Raw genomic sequence first — 21,648 nt, 5'->3', positions numbered from 1 at the left:
ATAGATTTCCTTATATCCAATTGTCTTCTCAATTGAATCTTTGAGAAATTCTTCCTTTGTAGTCCTCTCCTGTTGCCCACGGTATCTAATACCCTTTTCTTTATAATCGTATGAGTGAGTACAAAATTTACGAGAAGTAAAGGATTTTGTTTAGGGAAACTTTTTGATAGATTTGATTGGCTTGTATTAGGACTTGTAAAAAGTTATAGAAGAATTTTCTTTCCAGTTATTTAAAATTCTCTGTTTTATTCAGTAAAAATACGTTATGTTTTAGGTGAATCACACTGAAATAAACTGATGCAGCAAGTGTAAAGTAGAACATATGCAAATGTGAAGGTTTCCTTTTTGAGGACTTCAGTAACTAGTGGTGAAAATGTCTCAAAACAAGTCAATAGAGATAATTATCATATATTAAGATTTATTTCTTCTGTTTTTTCATTCTATTTTCATTTTTTATCTTATATATTTTAGGAAGTTTCAAGTCAAGAGAAACAAAATGATGGGGCTTTCGTATTTTAAATTTGATTTTTAAAAAACTGTTTCTAAATCAAAACTTTGGAAATGTTTCTTTTGCCTATTTATCTAGAGATTTTGGTATAAGGATGTTTATTTTTAAGGTCACTTAATATTGGTTTTGGAAGTTATTTTGGATGATTATAAGTTACAAAAAAATTTAACTTAGATTATTAGGGGAAAATTCCTAAATTTTTGGTATTTTACTTTGCTACTGTTTAGATGGAGGAGCTAAACAAGCAGTATTTATTTTATAGCACAAATATGAAGAAGCTTTTTTCACAGTAGATACCCTACCTAGAGTAATAGTAGATGTTCAGAGCAGTGGGATTAACCCTTATATAATATTTTCCAAAAAGTGAAAACCAAAAATGTAAAATTTTGAGGAAAATCTTTGAGAATATTAGCAACAGTCTAGAAGAATGGAACTTAAAGTTTATTAAATAAGTAAATATAGTAGTAGCATTGGCTGAATAATTCCTCTTTTGAACAGTTTAGACCACTGATTAAAAGTCACTAGATAAGAATCACTGTGAAGATATACCTTGAGGGATTATGGTGTATTTACATGTTACCCATAGAAATTATTTCTGTATTGTATAATGGGAGAAATGAACAGTATCATTAGAGTGCAGTAACAGGTGGACATTTCAGATGATGAATATAATATCTCAGCTGTTATATGAAGTGTGTTGTCTTTGAAGAACTTTTCATCTGCTTTTGTTTCTTGACACTCGTGATAGAAATAAAAATGTCAGCATCCCGATGATGTGCAGCAATTTATACTAAGGAAATGATTTTTTTTAGAAAGTGAGGTCAAGTATTAAAACATACAATAGAGGTACTCATTTAGAGAATAAAGAAACTTTATAAGATTTTTTTTTCAACTCTTCCCAATCAGTATTCTGTCATTACTTAGATAAAATTGGAGGAGAGAAGAAAAAATAGAGTTGGGCATGAATGAAGCTTGGCCAGTTGTTTAAAATCATATAAGCCTGTGAAGCTCATGTCATCTATGAATCATTTCTATTCGTTTCCTTTAGGTCGCAGTGCTTTTTCAGGTCACAACCTTTTGTAGGAGAGAAAATGCCAATTATTCATTTGTCATTAACTAGGCTTCCTTCTTTCTCTATGTAAGGCTTCCTTCTTTCTCTATGTAAGGCATATAAAAATTATCCTTCAAGAACTAGTACTGAAAATCAGTTTAATGCTTCTGAAGGAATAAGTGTACCCTAATAATTAATTAGAATTTAGATTTGAAAGTTAAATCCTTACCGAAGATTTTTTGTATTTTGCTTTAATAGGAGTAAGCAGAGGAAATTGTTAACTTAATACCCTATTTTTATTTAATGATGACACATGGCCTTTGCCTTTAAGTATATTTTATATTGCTACTAAAGAAATCACTAATGGAAATCTTTTAATTGAATTTAAAGAGGTTAGCTCCTTTTATATATTTATATTTATAAAGTGAATAGCATTGTCTTTATCACCTTTCCAATGAAAAGATGCAAGTGCATGGACTATATATAAATATTATATAAATATTAAATAATATTATATAATATGTAATGTCCTGTGGGGGTGTATATATATGAAGGTTGGTCTCTTAAAATACATCATTAAATATGTAAACCATAAATAAGTTCTTAAACCTGTCTTTAGGATATAGTTTTTGACTGATATAAGAAATGAAATGCATTTTTTTTTCTCTAAATCTAATCTGTTGTTTTCCTTTATTAGGCAGACTCATAGCTTGTCCTAATTACTGTTTCTCTCATCAACTAAAACTGTTCTTTCCCAGTAAGTGACCAGCCTTAAACATTTTTATCACTTTAAACAAATACTGTTCTCAGTATTCTTTTTGCCTAATTCATTTATCATACGTACATTTGATTTGCTTTAAACTTGATCATCCAGAACATTGTTATAGAGAGTTTTCCTGTATCAGAGCCCTTGTTGTGTTTTTTCTGATGACATTAGGCAACAATATAGTGTTATCAGTCATCATTGGCCACAACTTTACTTCTTTAATTTGAATCTAGCATTTTCAAGGCCATTGTTTCTTAACTGAGATTGTAGATCAGACTTCTCTGTGAAGCTTTATAAATATACAGAAGTTTAAGCGCTACTCTGGATACTCTGAATCTCTTTACTTGATATTCTTGGTATAAAAAATTGTCTCAGGGTTATTATATTAAATCTTAAAATATTTTCTGCTACAGAAATTATATCCATTCATTTTTATAAATCAGATCCGATATTCACAGGCTTATTTGAAAATAGGTTTAATCATTATCCTTGAAGACATTTTTTCTAAAATTTGTTTGGAATGGCTTTCTTATCTTTGTTTTGCATGCCGTGGAAACAACCAAATTTCCTTTTCAGTTTGCATTATTCTTATCATAAACTCTCTTCAGACCTTTCACATTTGAAAATTATAAATAAAATTTGCCTCCAAAAAAGTGTTTGCTTGTATTAGTTCCTAGTGGCTATCAGTGAATATTTTGCGTATCTGAGTTAGGTAACATTTTAAACTATTAATAAAAAACAGGAGTAACAAAATGCTAGATTTAAAACGTAGACTTAGATCTCTTACAGCGTTGAAGCTAGTAATCAGTAGTTTTCCTAATTAAAAGCATTGGATAAATTCCCTAAGCACTTCTGAGGACTTTTGTAGGTATAGCCTCTGTATGGAAATACTCTTTAAATTTTCATATGGAAAGTCTTAGTGTTACAAAAAAATAAAGCATTAACATTTAAGATATTTAGGCCTGTACTGGAAATGATTCAAATTTTCTACATTAAAAATGTAAGGTCATCTTAGATTATAGGAGTCATGCTTTTCTTCAGTATAAGAAGCTTGTGTAAAAGTGGCTGTCTTATCAGGTACTTTTCTGATACATTGTAGTAATTTATCAGATACATCTTCTTAGATTATCTCACTGACATTTGTCACATGTGGGTGATTTCTAAACACATTGTAGGATTTGGACCTATGAAGCTAATGGCTTTAGTGAAAAATAAAAGGACAGAGATAAAATTGTATTTACTTTTGTCTTCATGCCTTTAATCTTATAACTGAAAATTCAGAGGAAAAGAACAAGTAGAAATTCACTAATTCAACATTTGTTTTCTGTGGTTTAGTTTTAATATGTTTCCTTGGAAACTTATTTTGCAAATATTACCACAATAATAATAACACCACAATATTGTCTCTGAATTGAAAAAGTTACCCATTCATTTTCAAAGTTGACTGCCAGTGGACTTTTGGATGTTTGTGTGTGTGTGTGTTTTCACTTATAATATGATGGCTGTCTCATTATTTAAAATTTATAACTATTTTTGAGTGTACAAACTGATTAGCTATTTATAATACTATTATAATATAGCATTGTAATTTGAGAATAAGAAAACAAGTTAGGATTTAGGTGGGATTGAAAAATAAAATTATATTTTATTGATTAAAATATAAACTTTTAAAAAAGAAGTCTTATTCCAATTGGACCTTTTAAAATTTTATTTTTCTAATAACATATTGCAACTTAATGTGTATAAAACTAGAGTTTCTCTGGTAGCCAGTGTACTAAATAAATAGTTACTGTTAAAATGCTATTTTTGTTGTTCCTTATCTTGGAAACATCTCCCCACAATATCTAAGCAATGTGTTTTAAGATTTATTGGGCTCAACCTACAAATTCAACAAATACTCCTTTTGCATTTTGGAGGAAAAAACTTAACTATGATATACATATTTTGCTCTTCAGAATGCTAAAATTATATTAATCAATAAACACTTTAGGAAGTAGTTCTGGTAAGGAGACATCAGTTGTTGGACTTAAGTGAAAAAATTTCAACCTCTTAGTTTCTTATATAGGGATTAAAGAGAATAACTTTATTCCTTTGGGATTTTAACTGGTTTTCTTGGATATTTTTCAAAGCATTTAATTATAATAGTTTCTACATTTCTTCCAAAATTATGGCATATTACAGTACATCTTACTGTTAAAGATCTTTTATATTTTTGACTTTTTTTTCCTATTATGCTTTTTACTGCTGTCTCCGATTCATAAATACCATCACCAAAAATTTTTTGTGGCTACTGTTTATTTTATAGTTAGCTTTAACCATATGGCTGGTCTGTTCTCTTCAGGAATTCCTAACGGGTATGGCTTTCTTTCCCCCAACTGTTTGCTTTTATAGACTTAGAGCAAAAAAATTAGCAAAAAATAATGAGAGATCTAGCCAGTCATTTTCTATCAGATGCATTGCTATAGAAGTGAATTCATTAAGACTGAAAAATATTGAACACATATGATTTGTCTCTTATGTCAGTTTTTCTGGGACCCAGATTAAATAGGAGCATTTCAGTGTTATCATAGAAGTGACAGTGACTTGAATGCATACACACACACACACACACACACAGTCAGTTCAGAGGAGGATAGATGAAAATTTGGAATTGTTTAAAAAAAATACTTGCAAATCGTGCTGCTACTTAAATATTTAAGGAATTCAAAACGTTATGTAGTTATCGTAAAGTGTTCCTTGTCATTTGTTCTACTGGAATTGACCATGAAGAAGAATATTAAGCCTTATTTATATCCAATTATTGACTGTGCAAACTGTGACTCAATGGATATTTGTATGCCAAAAAAAAAAAGTTTTTAAAGTTGAGAAAGTTTTAGACTTAATAAAGATGTATAAATAATTTTGATTAGTATTCTCATTATAATGAAGCTACTGTTAATTTGGTGCAATACATTCTTCCCTTTCTCATCCTTTTAAAATTAAATATATAAGATGTATGTTTTGTTTTGTTACATTGAATTTTGTTTAAAAATTTTTCAGTGTGTGTATATGAACTAATGTTTGATTTGTTTCTGTATAGCATGAATGAAGATAATTAAAAATTTTGCACATTTTTTAGTCCTTTGGAAATTTGTATTCTAACAGTTTGTAAGAATATGCATTTATTTTGTACATAATAAATTTAGCTTTGTATAGGAAAATGGGTTTGAATCAAATAAAAAATGATGTTTTCTTCAGCTGGTTTGTAATTCTCAATTTTATAGAGTCTGATTAGAACTTAGCATTGGCTGAGTTATTTGAGTAGACAAGGGATTGAATACAGTATTTAAGCAGCAAATTGATAGCTGCTTCTTTCTCATATGAGCAGAATTTCTTCTGTAGTCCTATGTGCACAAGATAAATGTTATGTTAATTGACCAGTTTTTGTTGTATATAACAACAGGTATTAAGCCTTTCATTTTAAAGCCACCTCAGAAACATGGTTATGAGCTAGAAATCTCCATTTGTAGCTAATCAAATAATACATTAGATTGGTTTTTTTAAAAACACTTATTTCCTTTCACAGTTAAAATCTTTTACTCATCAACTTTGACAGTGTAGATGTTGACCTATTCCTATCCTATACACTTTACATTTGTGGATAAGGGTAACAGATTGAATGTAAGTAACTGTATTTTAGTTTGCTCCATATTAGAGTTCCGGCAGAACAACAGTGAAGGCATAAACCTACAAGGATGAGGGCGTAAGCCTAAAAGGACAAAGAAAATAGAGAAGATAATCAGTACAATTTTGGAAGGTGGAAAATTAATGGATTCAAACTGGATGAATCTAGACTTACAGGGTGCCTAAGATAATGATAGGTACCTAAGTCTAAATCTCTCCACATGTCCTCCAAAAAACTATACAGATAAACAAAAACAAATGTATCCTCAAATATCCCATGCCTTCAAGATATCAAGAAGACAGATAACACAACAAACATCAAATTACATAAAAATAGAAATATAAAAAGCAAATTCCAACAGAGCTATCTCTTAAGTTTCTATAGTAAGCCTTTACAGAAAGCAAGGAGAGTCCAGAAAAACTTGAGGGTAGTTGATTAGAGAACCTAAGATTGAGCTATAAAAAAAAAAAAGACTCCCAGAAAGAGAAAGCCCATCCTAAGTGCAAAAATACTGAACAAGAGTTTGAGTGGATCAGAGTACTGCATACAAAAAGTGGACTTAGTGTGCAGGATTTGACATGGCAATCTCAGAAGACATTCTTAAGAAGAATGTAGAAATGCAATTGCTTTGTAGACTAGTCGGTGAAAGAGGAAAAAATGGGGGAAATTTAGGATTTAGGATCCTGCATGCAAGAGAGAAAAATATTGAGAGAGATGTAATTCTACCCATCACCCTCATCTTCCCAAAACTAAAATAAAAAAACTACAATCCATTATCTATCATGAACCATGACACGAAAATCCTTAAGTGAATATTAGCAGATCATTTCTAGCAGTGTTTAAGAAGTATAATGCCTCATGACCAAGTGTGGTTCATCCCATGAATTTAAGATTGGGTTAATGTTTAAAATGTCACCTGTTTAAGATAATTCTCAGTAGACTGAAAATAGAAAACATTCGTAATAAAGAAAAACCTATAGCTAACATAATATTTAATGTAAAAGACTGAATTCTTCCTAAATTAGGAATAAGGTAAGAATACCTATTCTCACTATTATTCAACATTGTACTGGAGACTCTAGCTAGTGCAATAATGCAAGAAATAAAACAGCATACATATTGGAAAGGAGATAGTAAAAATATCCTTTTGTGGTTAACAAGCATGTAGAAAATTCTAAGATATCTATGTACACAAAACAGTAGAACTTATGTAATAAATGAGCCAAGCAAAGTCACAAGATACAAGGTGAAATACAAAAATAGATCATATTTCTGTATTCTAGCAATAAAAATTGTAATTCAAAACTACAGTTTACAATATCTTGAAAATATTAAATACTTAGGAAATAAAATATTTGCAGGACATGTACACTGAAACTACAGAATATGGCTGGAAAATGGAATAAAAAATAGATTTGAAGAAACTTAAAGGCTGATTCTAAATTTTATAGGGAAATGCAAAGGACACAATGTCAAAACAATTTGAAAAAGAACAAGGTTGGAAGACTTAACTCTGATTTCAAGAATTAGAGCTACAGGAATCAGACATTGTGGATTATCCAGCATAAGGATAAACATGTAGGTCAAAAGGAGTAAATAGAAGGCCTTTAGATGTGGCCATATATATGATGAATTGATTTTCTACAGATGTGCCAAAATAATTAAATGAGGAAAGAACAGTCTTTTCAACAAATGATGCTGGAACTGATGATTTATTCACTTGAAGCAAATTATAGACCTAAATGTAAAACCTACAACTATAAACTTGCAGATGAACTCATAAGAATACATTTTACAATCTGATGTCACAGCTAAAAAATCTGAGTTTAGGAAAGCTGAATCTTTTATAATGGGCTGCAAGCACACCTTCCTGACCTTTGCCCTGGAGGGAAACATTAATACTGATGAGGAAGCAAACCTGCCTTCTATTCCAGAAGGAGACTATTTCTGCCTTCCAAGTAGTTCGCTGTACAAACATCCTTGAAAAGATACGTCCAGAACAAAATGGCAGTTAATACCTTGCTCTTAAGAGACTCAGTTTCCCAACACTGCCTATCATCCGCTAGGCCTTGTCAGACCACCACGTCTTAAGGACCATAGGGAAGACATAAGCTGCATGAGCAAGTAGCCCAGATCCCCAGAGTATCCACCACTGTCGTACCAGTGCCCCTTCCTCAGCTAACACATTTGGTTTTATAAGTGATCTTGTATGATCAGATGGAGGAGGAAGAAAAAGACCAAGCTTCGTTTACAGATGGGATGGCTCAGTATGTGGGGAAAGCCAAAAATGGGTAGCATTGAAGCCTTACTTATGGGTGGTTTTGAAAAACAGTGGCAAGGGAAAACCACCTCCATGGGCAGATCTTTGTGGTGCACCATGTAATTTACTTTGTGTGGAAAGATAAGAGACCCAAAGTTAGAATATATACATATATATGGAATCATGGGAAGTGATGAAAGGCCTGGCCAGCTGCTGAGAGACATGAATGGAAAAAGATTTTAAGATTGGAGACAAGAAGGTCTGGGATAGAGGTAGGTACATGGACATATGAGAGTGGGAAAGAAGTGTGAAAATCTTTGAGTCACATATTAGCACCCACCATGAAAGAGGCATTAAACAATCAAGTGGACTAAACAACCAATCCAATTCATGTCAGGTAGTCCCTGCACTGGCCACTCCAGGGCCGGTGCAATGGGTAGGTACATGAACAAAGGAGCCACAATGGCAGAAATGGAGACTATCCATGGGCTTAACAGCATGAACCCTCCACTTACCAAGGCTGGTCTAGCTATTGCTACCACTGAATGTCCAATTTACCAACAACAAAGATAAATGCTTAGTGCCCAATTCCTCAAGGAGACCAATGGGCCACATGCTGGCAAGTTATGTATTTTGGGCCCTTTCCATTCTGGAAGGGCAAGTTCATTCTCATAGGAACAGACATGTATTTTATGTACATGGTTTGCCCTTTATGTCTACAGGGCCTTAACCAGCACCATTATCTTAAGGGCAGTGGAGTATTTGATTCATTGGCAAGGGATTCCACATAACATCACCTCAGACCAAAGGACCCACTTTACAGTAAATAAGTGCTGGAGGGAGCCCATGACAATGGAACTCACTGGTCATATCACATACATCACCCACAAGCTGCCATCCAGATAAAGCATCAGAATAGCTTGTCGATGTGACCTGGATAATTAGGAAGAGGTACAGCTGCCATTACACAATGGAATATGTAATAGTGTAGAACCCAGGTGATTTACTTGGGCACTACTTTGTACTTCTTTGCCCAATTGTGACTGCAAAGAGAAAAACCATAGTCTGAGAAGTACATGATTACCAGGTACTCAGGCAGTTCAGAATAATCCAGTCATTCTTCCAGACTAATCAAGCCTCAAGACTTGGTAGCTGAGTAAAGAGAATCTACTATGGATAGCGGAGAAAGAAGATAATAAGTATCAGTTGTGGCCCTCAGAAAAACTACAGAGGCTAACTTCCCTTCCAAGTTTTTTCTCAGGAAGAGAGTAAAGTGGGTGTGTAGAAAAAGGCCCAGCAAAGCCCAATCATTGTGGGTAATTCTCATTCCAAACTCCCCACTAGGTTGGTCTAGGAGTTCTTGGGCCTGCATCATAGTTCCACTTCTCTTTCTGCCCAATCCAGATTCCTTCCTTCACATGTATTAATCCTTACTACATATCTTGCATCTTAAACTCCATCTCAGACTCTGCTGATACAATGTGCAAGTACCCCATACACTCAGCCTGTAGGAACTTTATCAATATGACAGACTCCTAAATATTTTTTGAGATTTCTCTCTGACCTTCTGGCATGTATTATTTTACTAAGGCATCTAGGAAATTTCTACTTTATGCTCACCAGGTCTCAATAGTATGTCATCAGAGTAATGGACAAGCAAGATATTGTGTGGAATACCATTACAAATAAGTTAGAAATTTTATCTTATTATGTCACAGAGGAGAACTGACGAAGTCCTGGAGTAAAACACTGATGGTGTAATGCTGTCTCTACTAGGTAAAGGCAAACTGTATCTGATTATCCTTATTCATTAGAATTGAGAAAAAAAATTTGCACCCACCATACAGGCATTTTAATGGCAATAATAATTACCATGTGGATCAGAGTCCCAGCAGGAGACAGATGGCATGCTGAAACCAGTAATTAAAAGAGAGTTCAGTAAAGGAAATATTTATGAAGGTGTGGGAAAGGTTTAAGGAAACCACAAGGTTTCAGTGCTCCAAGACTAGCAGCAGAGGTGAGCCATCACCAACCCTAAGCCTGAAGTGGCAAGAAGGGAGTTCCATTTCCTAGAAACGGTATCTGTATGGGAAGGGCCATATGACAGGAGCTATGGTAAACAGTGAGTCCACAGCATGAAAGCCAGTAGAATGACTATCTTGACTTTACTTTCCTCTCATCCTCTCATCTTATGCTACTATTTCCCGTTGGCCAAATCCAACCAGAATTTGGATCAGAGGGCTAGGGAACCCACTGAGTGTCCTTTTATATGGACAGTACCACCTATAGAGCAGAGCAAGACAGGCCCATGCTTGGGAGTTACCCACATATCACAAATCCATAAAAAAGTTAAAGAATGCATGGGCAAATCAGTATTTGATGGTCAGTCAGGATTTGGTGGTTAATCAGGATTTTGTGGTCAACGAAACTGTTAACATCCATTCTCATAGCTAATACTGCTCAGGCTCCAGGGAAATTCTTCATATCTCACATTCTATATCTTTGAAATATTATAAAATGTGACTGCATCTAAATGCTATAAAGGTTTGTAGGCTGTGCTGCTATAAAACTGGAGGAGAATATAACAGTGGAAAGAGTATTTGAGCTTGAGCAAGTTGATAAAAATAGATAAATTACTTTAGCCAATCTTTGTTCTCAGTAGAAACACAATAGATTTTTGCATAATGAAACATTATTTCTTCTCTTAGGGTTCCATTAGTGGACTGGAAGTACTCAACAATTATTGTGGTGACCACGGTGGTTGCAACTGGCAGCTTAGGAACACTTTTCCATATTAAATTACTGTTCCTTTTAAAATAATATATATGTAGGTCTAGATATGATGTGAGTAAAGTGTGGTACCACTTCTTTATATTACCCTACAGATCTAGTTATCGCTTTAAGAGATGGTGAGAATCACAATGTAAGTGATACAATTGTTATGATAAATTTAAACTGTTTTATAATATTTGCTGCAATAACAATGTTACCATATGCAACAACTCCATTACAGTTGAACACAATAGATAAAAGTCATTGTTCATTTCTGAAGCTAAAGATTACTTTAAAAATTTTATTGATAATTCCAGTTGCTACTGCCTCAACAGAGCAAAATTTCTTCAATTTGAAAGAATTAAAAAAACTATTCTATACATAAATTATGCTTCAATAAGCCTGAAATTGTTTTAAAAAAATCTATCCAAGAACCACAATGACCGAAGACAGGATAATTTGGCATTTCTGCAGACAGAAGACAAATGATGTCAAAAATCTTGACTTTAAAAAGAGATTCTTCTGAAGTAAAGGGAAGAAAAATAAATTTTATGAAATAAATATATAATGTGTGAATTATGCATCTATATTTTATATTTGATCCAAACACCACTAGATTATTATAGAACACCCAGACATGTGCAATAAAGTTCAGTTAGATTTTGTTATTACATATATTTTAAATCTACTTGGAAAAGTCTTGGTCGGGGCACAGCGATGATAACTCCTAATGTTTTCTCCAAGCCAGGGTTCCGCCTCCCCCAACAACTCGATCCCGGAGTCGTGGGCGTGTCTGGAGTCTCGGGCGTGCCAGATGTCGCGTCCGCCGGAATCCCGCCCCGGGGCGCGGCTCCCATCTCCCAGAGCTCCTCCGCGCTCCCTTGCTCCCCTCGCCAGCCCTGGCGGCCCAGGCCACGCCCCCAGCGGCCCATTCGTTCGCTCGTCCCGCGGGCGTCCCCGCACACCCCTCCGTTGCGCGGGTCCCAGCACGCTGAGGCGCTGCTGCGGAGCGTGGAACCAAGACGTGGCTCCCGGGCGGAGGAGCCATGTTGGACTTCGCGATCTTCGCCGTTACCTTCTTGCTGGCGTTGGTGGGAGCCGTGCTCTACCTCTATCCGGTAACCGCCGGCTCGGCCTCGGTCTCCCCCGCATCCACGTCGCCCTGCCCGCGGCGGGCCGCAGGGGGCGGGCCCGGAGGGGGTGCGGGGAGAGCTCCTGCTGCGGTTCCGGCTCAGTCCAGCTCCGGGGCATGTGACGCTTCACGGGCGCGCGCCGGGCTGGCGCTGAGGACGGAGCGGCGCGGGCCACACGGCCGCTTTCCGACGCCGAGTGAGGCGGGCAGGTGGTTCAGCAGCGCGGATGCGGCCGCCGGGGCCTGAGGGCTGGTCTGCGGGTCCGGCTTCCCTGCGCCTGCCCTCGCCACGCCACTGTTAAGGGCGGGTCTGAAGCGCTTTGGTGGCTTTCGGGCAGTAACTCTGCCCACTCCAGTTCCATTTTCTAGGGTGCCTGGGAGGAAACTCCAGGCTGCTCCACGCCTTTCCCCTTTCCCAAGGATTCTCCCCCAGTGTTTCTTTTGTCGTCTACTCTTCCATCTGTCTTTCGACTTTCATTCCTGAAATCCAAAGTCCTTAAGGTCCAGACCGGGTCTTGCTCCTCGCAGGACCTGACGGGCTAAATAAAGCGGTCGTGGAAGGAGCCCTGTGCAGGGGGAGGTTAGCTGTGAGCTTCACCTAGCCTAGTGCTTTATCTCTGAATCTCCTTCCGGCCTTCTTTCTCTTCTTGCCTTCTTCAACCTCAGAAGGTGGTTCTGAAAACAAAGGAACTAATGGATGAGGGATCATCTGCAAAGCAAGGTCGTGGTTTTGTAGAAGAAGTTGTAAAGCAGCAGCACAGTGCCAAATACATCGCTGGCAATGACAGAACACCTTAAATATTCTTGCTGGTACATGGGTTGGATTGGAGTATTGCAACTGCACAATCTGGAACTTTCAGTGAATCTTATTTTCTGAGAAATAGCCATCTGGAAGGTTAGGAGAGTACGGGAGTAGGGAAACGAGATTACCAGGCAACTCATTTGAGGGTCATGAAATTAAAATAAGACTAGTCATTATGGGTGTGTTTTTCCCCAGCAGTTTTTTTTTTTTATTTGCGGTACGCGGGCCTCTCACTGTTGTGGCCGCTCCCGTTGCGGAGCACAGGCTCTGGAAGCGCAGGCTCAGCGGCCGTGGCTCACGGGCCCAGCCGCTCTGCGGCACGTGGGTTCCTCCTGGACCGGGGCACGAACCCATGTCCCCTGCATCGGCAGGCGGACTCTCAACCATTGCGCCACCAGGGAAGCCCTTCCAGCAGTTTTTCTTCATCTATGTGGAATCAGGGGCAGTTGACAGAATATTGGGTTTAATTAGAATTGGTGTTTTACTAGGTGTTTTTGACAAAAGGATATAGGGCAAGGGAGTAGTTATAATGGACCATGGAATCTCAGCTGGAGAGAGTGGAAAATGAGTATATGAGTGGGTGGGTTAAAAGTCCTTTTGGGGTAAAAATAGTTTTTGGAGTCAAGATGTTAAAAATAGTGAAAAGGAAAAATAGGAGGTGCTTGGAGATTTGGATGCTTGATGTTAAAACTCTGGAGATGGTGAAGTTGTTGGTAATGTCAAGACCTAGTGTACAACCATAGGAATGAGTGGCTGAGATCAGGTGGAGTTTTGAGTTGGGGACAGATGGGTCAGGAAAGAAGATAAACTTCTGTAGGAATAGGAGTCTGGGGGACGAGGGAAGACCTGGGGATGGTAGTCCTGGGCTTAGTGTGGTGTCTAATGTAGGTAAGGAAAAAGGTCATAGTAACATTCTGGATGGTCTTAAGGTAGATGATAGTGGTGAGGCTACGATTATCAGGGAGTTTGGCAGGGTCTTGCCAGGTGCATGCCAATTTGGGGATCTCGTCAATTTAGCTATGTGGAAGATGTGGATATAGTAAAGGGCAGGAGAGCATTTTGCCTGGTGTTCTGGGGCTCACTCTTCATTTCTCCTCTTGAAGGGTGGAGGTTGGTGTAGGAGCTGTCTTATGCAAAGCGCACAGACTTCTGAGGAAAATACATTTTTTGAGGTCTTGCTTGTGTGAAAATCTTTCTGTTCTAGCTTCACACTTGAATGATAGTTTGGCTTAGTGTAAAATTCTAAGTTGGGAATAATTTTCCCTTAGAATTATAGGGGCCACCACCCACCAGCCGGTTGTTCCTGAATCTGTAGTCTCAAGGTCTCTTTCCAGAAGGATGGTAATTACAAGAATGGTGTCTGAGGGATCTGTATACTGGCTTTTTGCTAATTGTTAAAATCTTGCGTCTTACCCTGCCTTTCTGGTTACTGAGTGCAAGTCTGATTGCTTCTTGTGGAAATTCTCCTCTGCAGACCCCCAGAGGAGGCCTCACAACTACGTCAATTAATCACTACTCCAACAGCTTAACACTTCCAAAAAAATTGGTTGGATTGTTCGTCCACTGTTGTCTCCTCTCCCATTCTCTTTATCGGTATTTTCTCCTTTTTTATATCTTCACTTTCATTTTGTGGGATTTCAGGAAGAGATAATTGATGAGTGTTATCAATCTACCATGTTTAAAGAGAAGTCAGGAAACTTGTTTCAGTCAATAATTTCAACCTAGAAAATAAAAAGTTGGCTTTTTTTATATGACTGACTTTTTCTTTTTCTAATTGAGTTCCTTCCATCCTTTTCCCCACTTTTTATAATATCAAACTTGACAAGTTTCCATTATTGATGAGACTGTAGGACAAAATTTTACATTGTAGGTTTCATTGTCATCAGTTAAATGCAAGTTGCACATACTATTACCTAGATAGTATTTTTTTTTTTTTGGAAAGATTATCACTTCAGACTACTACTTTTTTTTGTTTGTTTTAAATTTATTTTTATTTATTTATTTTTGGCCGCGTTGGGTCTATGTTGCTGCACATGGGCTTTCTCTAGTTGTGGCGAGTGGGGTCTACTCTTCATTGTGGTGCACAGGCTTCTCATTGCGGTGGCTTCTCTTTTTGCAGAGCACGGGCTCTACGTGCGTGGGCTTCAGTATATGTGGCACACAGGCTCAGTAGTTGTGGCTCGCGGGCTGTAGAGCGCAGGCTCAGTAGCTGTGGTGCACGGGCTTAGTTGCTCCACAGCATGTGGGATCTTCCCGGACCAGAGCTTGAACCCGTGTCCCCTTCATTGGCAAGCAGATTCTTAACCACTGCACCACCAGGGAAGCCCCTAGATAGTATTCTTATAGGATTCAGTACAAACTGTTAAACTCTTCAGTTAGTATCATTCAACCTAGTATCTCTCTTTTGGCATACATACCCCAAAGGAGGAAAAAAGTAAAGTTGTATAAAGATTTTCATGGCACTACCTATAACAATGAGAGAATGAAAGAAAGAAATAGCCTAGATGTTTTATAACACTATAGCAGGAAGATGATTACACATTTCTGGATACATAGTGGAACACTGTTTAGCCTTTAAATGTTCAAATAAATAAATATCCATTTATTTGTATAATGTTAAGTAGGGGGGAAAAGGGCAGAATGTCAGACAAACTCTGATTAGTACTAGCTAAAATCATTGACAAAATTCAGAATTGATTCTGGAGTTGACTATTTTAGGTTATTTTTCCTATAAATATTTAGTTTATTTAAAAATAGTTTTACAAGATATCTTATTATAAAAGTAATACGCTTGTTGTAAAATAAAAAAAAGACACTAACCTCTAAACCCAGCGACCATAAACCCAGTACAAAATTGTAAAACATGAAAATTCCCCCAACTTTTTCATAGTTCATTCTTCAGAGGTTGTCACTTTAACAATTTGCTATGAATTATTTTATTTACTTCTATACCAGACACCTTTCTGACTGTATGACCCTGATAATAATAACTGCATTAAAGCAAATGATGAATATCACATTGTATTTTGGTAAATTCTTTGACTAGAAAGAGGAGAACTATTTTAGGAATGAAACTATTATAATCATGACATTGATTTTTTTTTGAAAGCCAAGCCAGATGGGACCATATATAGTCTCAGAACAAAGAAAAATGTACTTGATTATGTATTAATTGATGAAGAATGGATGTTAAATTCTTCAAACACCTTAGTTTAGTTGATAGAGAGGAGGAATATTAGGATAATGCTTTTCAATACAAAGAATCCAGTTTTTGTATTTTAATATAGAAATAATCTCTGAGATTCAACCAATTTGGAAAACCATCATTTAAGGTCCTGCAGATGTCTTGGGAAAATGCATCTGACTTATGGGATATGTGATAATTCATCATACTAAACTTTTAAAAATTTTTTCCCTAAGGCTTCCAGACAAGCTGCAGGAATTCCAGGGATTACTCCAACAGAAGAAAAGTGAGTTGTTGTTTTTTTAAATCAAGTAGAGTCAACTCTTAATTTTGGATCAAAACTAAACCGTATCTTTAGATTACTCAGTTTATTTCATTCCTTTGTTTCCTCTAAACTTATCTCTGGGCATACTACCTAAACTTTGTTAAGAACAGAAAGGAAGCCTGTATAAATCAAAACCTTTAATTTCTTTCACTTCTGTTAGCCAGAGAGTGTTGAAAATAGAAAGAAAGGATTAAGATAGAAGGAAATAAGAAAAAGTTGCCATAGCTGATTTAAATTAGCCTGTGATTTAATAGCCAATGATGGTGTCCATTGCTATCTCAGAATGAATTGCTGCAAAAATTGGATAGTTTTCCAGTGTCTAAGTCAGATGTTCCTCGTGTAGCTTTTTTATTTGGTATGAAGTGTTATGAATTCTCAAAATATCAGACAAATCCATATCCAAATGTAACTACCGAAAGAGAGAAGTCAAATATAATTCAGTTTTGGATTTTGCAGTAATTTGAATTTTGTGTATTTTTGCTCTCATCTGTTGACACAGTTAATTCAGAATCAACTAGTATTGTTCTTCTGATTCTTCCATGTTAAATTGATTATTTTGTCAAATGTTGCTCTTTTTTCAGAGATGGTAATCTTCCAGATATTGTGAACAGTGGAAGTTTGCACGAGTTCCTGGTTAATTTGCATGAGAGATATGGGCCTGTGGTCTCTTTCTGGTTTGGCAGGCGCCTTGTGGTTAGTTTGGGCAGTGTTGATGTGCTAAAGCAGCATATCAACCCCAATAAGACATGTAAGTTTAATTTTCTTTTTAATTAGAGTAGATGTCTATAAATGAAGATCCATACATTGTTCTTAGGAATAGCTAACATTTATTAAATACTTTGTATTATGTGCCAGACATTGTGCTGAAGTCTTTATATTAATTACTTCATTTAAGACACAGTATTGTAAAATGATTATTTTCTTCCTTCAGTTTATAGATATGTACGAAAAAAATCCCAGTGTAAATGCCAACAGGATTTTTTTGGAACCTGAAAAACTAGTTCCAGAGTACGTCTGAAAGAGTAAAGGTACAAGAGCAGTTAAGAAACATCTAGAAAGAACATTAGTGTGGGAGATTCTTGTACCATCAGGTCGAACAGTGTATTATAAAACTTGATTAACTTAAAGAATCTTGTACTGTGATAGGACTAGACGGATTGATGGAATGGAGTAGGTAGCCCAGTAGACAAACCGAGTATATATGATAAAGGTAGCATTTTATGATAAAGGGGAAAGGTAATAAATGGTTTGGGAAAACTAGTTAGCTATTTGGAAAAAATAAATCTCAGTCCCTGTCTCACTCTTTATATCAAAATAAATTAGAAATGATTAAAATTTGGAGTCATAAAAGTAATAGAAGAAAAAATGGTTAAATCTTAAATTTTTTTGAGGGGGTTGTTGATAAGCCCTTTTGTACCCTGACACGAGATCTAAGAGCCATCAATCACAAGATGGGTAAATCTGTCTACATAAAAATGAAAAAATTTCAGTACAATAAAAAACACCATGAAAAAGAGAGATAGGAAAATGTTGGCCACATACTATATTTCTGTAAAATAAAAAGGTACCATGAAGAAGTTTAAAAGAGAGATGGGGGAACTATTTACCACCTATATATATATAAAGTAAATGAAAACTAATAAGAAAATAAAATGCAATTGTGGAAAAATGGGCAAAAACAAGGTAATTCAAAAAGAAGAAATAAAAATAGCCAAAGGGGCTTCCCTGGTGGCGCAGTGGTTGAGAGTCCGCCTGCCGATGCAGCGGACACGGGTTCGTGCCCCGGTCCGGGAGGATCCCGCATGCTGCGGAGCGGCTGGGCCCGTGAGCCATGGCCGCTGAGCCTGTGCAACGGGAGAGGCCACAGCAGTGAGAGGCCCGCGTACTGCAAAAAAAAAAAAAAAAAAAAAAAAAATAGCCAAAAAGCAAATTAAAAGATTTCAACCTCACTAATAATCAGTGGGATGCAAATAAATATGAGATTTTCACTTATCTGACTAGAAGAGATGAAAAATGTTGGCAAAACTCATTGTTGGTGAGGGAATGGAGAAACATGGAGTATAAATGTTTTACAAACTATCTGGAGAGAAGGTTGGCAGTGACCTTTGACTTATCTTAAGGAATTATCATAAGCTGATAATCACATAGATGAGAAAAGACATTAGTATTATTCATAATAAAAACATAAAACTTAAAAATTTTTAATGGCTGCATTAAAGGATACATTCAGGTGTTAATATGATGATATAGGTTTATTTTATTTTGTTCTTCAGATACTCACATAGCAATTTCTATATGCCAGCACTATTGTAAGACCTTACACACGTTAACTGATTTAATCCTCAGAACACCTTATGAAGTACGTGTTATGATTATCCCCACTTTACAGAAGAGAAAACTGATGTACAGAGAGGCTAAGTCATTTGCCCAAAGTCACACAACTAATTAGTGATGGAGCTGGGACTTGAAGCTAGGCTCTCTGGGCTGGGTCTGTTTTCTTTTTTTTCTTTTTTTCTTTTTTTGCGGTACGCGGGCCTCTCACTGTTGTGGCCTTTCCTGTTGCGGAGCACAGGCTCCGGACGCGCAGGCTCAGCGACCATGGCTCACAGGCCCAGCCGCTCCGCAGCATGTGGGATCTTCCCGGACCGGGGCACGAACCTGTGTCCCCTGCATCGGCAGGCGGACTCTCAACCACTGCGCCACCAGGGAAGCCCATGGGTCTGTTTTCTTAATCACAAAATTTCTGCAACGTGGAAGGATGGCTCCGTTAAGAAATGCAAAGATGGGTATAACCAGACATGGCCTCTGCTCCTGTGGAATTTATAGTCTAGTGCTGGGGAAGTGGGGGAGCATGTAAATGGTGTTCGAATGATCACACTAATGAACTGAGAGACGTGCTCTGAAAGAAGGGACTGTAGTTCTTTGCAAAATCTGACAGATTTTTCTGTCTGTCTCTCTCTGGTGAGAAATGTTAGCAGCTGTAAAAAAAAAAAATCTCAGATATTTAACAGTGACTATCTCTGTGTGGTGAGATTTAGATGAATTTATTTTCTATGTATCTATGTTGTTTTAATTATTTACAATGACAGTGTATTTTTGCGTATGTGGAAACAATACCGTCATTAAAGAAACACTTATGGAATTCTCTGGCGATCCAGTGGTTAGCACTCTGTGCTTCCACTGCAAGGGGCTTGGGTTTGATCCCTGGTTGGGGAACTAAGATCCTGCGAGCCTCACAGCGCTGCTGCCAAAAATAACAGGAAACAAGAAACACTTAAAAATGAATGAAGGAGAAAAGAAAAGAAATTTTTGGATTCAGCTAAATAATTTTAACTGTAATACTTGACAGTTACATACACAAAATCAATTTTGCTTTAAAAATCAGTGGTGTGATTTTTTTTTTTTACAAAGTGAAAGATATTGCTGTCATGTGAGTAGAAAATTTATGTAAATATTAATGATTTACAGTGAAATTCCCAGTCAGAATATTGTTTTCTTGCCAATTTTTTTTTTTTTTTTTTTTTTGTGGTACGTGGGCCTCTCACTGTTGTGGCCTTTCCCGTTGCGGAGCACAGGCTCCGGACACGCAGGCTCAGTGGCCATGGCTCACCGGCCCAGCTGCTCTGCGGCACGTGGGATCTTCCCGGACCGGGGCACGAACCCGTGTCCCCTGCATCGGCAGGTGGACTGTCAACCACTGCGCCACCAGGGAAGCCCTTTCTTGCCAATTTTTATTGCCTCTTGAACTGTTCACATTTAGGAAAGACAAGGGAGTTGTGAAAAAAAGTTCATAGTCTCTTGGCTACAGTCCTGTACCTCCCTGATCTCTGTTCTTTTGCTGGAGTTTTTTTTTTTTTTTTGAGTGATTACTTTGCCTTTGAAATGTTTAATTTGTCTGTTTCAGCGGACCCTTTTGAAACCATGCTAAAGTCATTATTAAGGTATCAGTCTGAGAGTGGGAATGTGAGTGAAAACCTCATGAGGAAAAAATTGTATGAAAATGGTGTGACTAATTCTCTGCGGAGTAATTTTGCTCTCCTGCTAAAGGTAAGGTAGTTTGTCCTGGAGTTCTATCATACAGATAATAGTATATGGATCTTCCTCGAGTTACGATGGGGTTATGTCCTGATAAACACATCGTGAGTTGAAAAATATCATAAGTTGAAAATGCATTTAAATACACCTAACCTCCTGGACATCATAGCTTAGCCTAGCCTACTTTAAACATACTCAGAACACTTACGTTAGCCTGCAGTTGGGCACAATCATCTCACACTAAGCCTATTTTATAATAGAGTGTTGACTAGCTCGTGTAATTTATTGAACACTGTACAGAAAGTGAGAAATAGATTGTTGTCTGGGTACAGAATGGTTGTAAGCTTATGGGCTCTTTGCTGTCATGGTCCCATGGCTGGCTGTGGGCTACGGCTGCTGTCGCTGCCAGCGTCACAAAGTGTCGTACTTCATACGCTAGCCCAGCAGAAGATCAAGATAAGTTCAGAGGACCGTTTCTACTGAACGCTTATGGCTTTTGTGCCATGGTAACGTTGAAAAATTGTATGTCGGGGACCGTCTGTATATTTTAACTATTAGTGTGTCTTTGTTTTTCCTACTCTTTTCTTACCTGTCTTTCGAAGCTGAATTTTACTCTTTTTTTGCCGGGGCGGGCCGCACTGCAAGGCTTGTGGGATCTTAGTTCCCTACCAGGGGTTGAATCCATGCTCCCTGCAGTGGAAGCGCAGAGCCTTAACCACAGGACCGCCAGGGAAGTCCCTCTAAGCTGATTTTTATTCTCCTGAAATTCTAAAACGAAACAAAAACAAAGCAAAAATCCTAACATCTAGACTCCCTATGTAAGTTGGAATGATGGGAGCAGAGAGAACCTGAAGACATTTTATGTATCAGTAGATTTGTCCATTGTTTTCAGACCAGACTAAACCAGCATTTCCTAAAATATGGTCTGAACTCACCTGAAACACTCCCTCTTGTTTAAGGTGCAGATTACTGGGCCTTTACTTGGACAAACTGAATCACTGGGAGGGGCACCTGACATTTTTAAGAAGCTCAGCAAATCATTTACAAAGGTTGAGAACAATACTAATCCATACCGTTTCCTTTTTGTTTCTGAAGACCCTTAGCCAAGCCCTGTGCACTGCCTCACAGTTCCCTGTGCTCCCACAGGGC

At 37.2% G+C, this 21,648-nt stretch overlaps 1 protein-coding gene across 3 annotated transcripts in view; it reads left to right on the top strand.

The window, feature by feature from the left end:
* Positions 1-11,894: 11,894 nt before the first annotated feature.
* The window catches only part of LOC132522154 (cytochrome P450 20A1), a 69,938-nt gene continuing 60,184 nt past the window's right edge, over positions 11,895-21,648 (top strand). The window contains exons 1-4 of one of the 3 annotated variants that reach the window (XM_060152291.1): positions 11,895-12,139; positions 16,376-16,425; positions 17,046-17,212; positions 20,369-20,511. In XM_060152291.1, coding sequence (XP_060008274.1) covers positions 12,068-12,139; positions 16,376-16,425; positions 17,046-17,212; positions 20,369-20,511 — 432 coding nt within the window. In that variant the 5' untranslated portion in view covers positions 11,895-12,067. The remainder of the gene's footprint in view (positions 12,140-16,375; positions 16,426-17,045; positions 17,213-20,368; positions 20,512-21,648) is intronic. The other 2 variants (XM_060152290.1, XM_060152293.1) reach the window with 2 other exon arrangements.

Source organism: Lagenorhynchus albirostris, chromosome 6, assembly GCF_949774975.1.
Source record: "Lagenorhynchus albirostris chromosome 6, mLagAlb1.1, whole genome shotgun sequence".
NCBI classification, from domain to species: domain Eukaryota; kingdom Metazoa; phylum Chordata; class Mammalia; order Artiodactyla; family Delphinidae; genus Lagenorhynchus; species Lagenorhynchus albirostris.
Note: the sequence above shows the minus strand (reverse complement) of the source record. Positions and strands in the feature narration are given on the sequence as shown.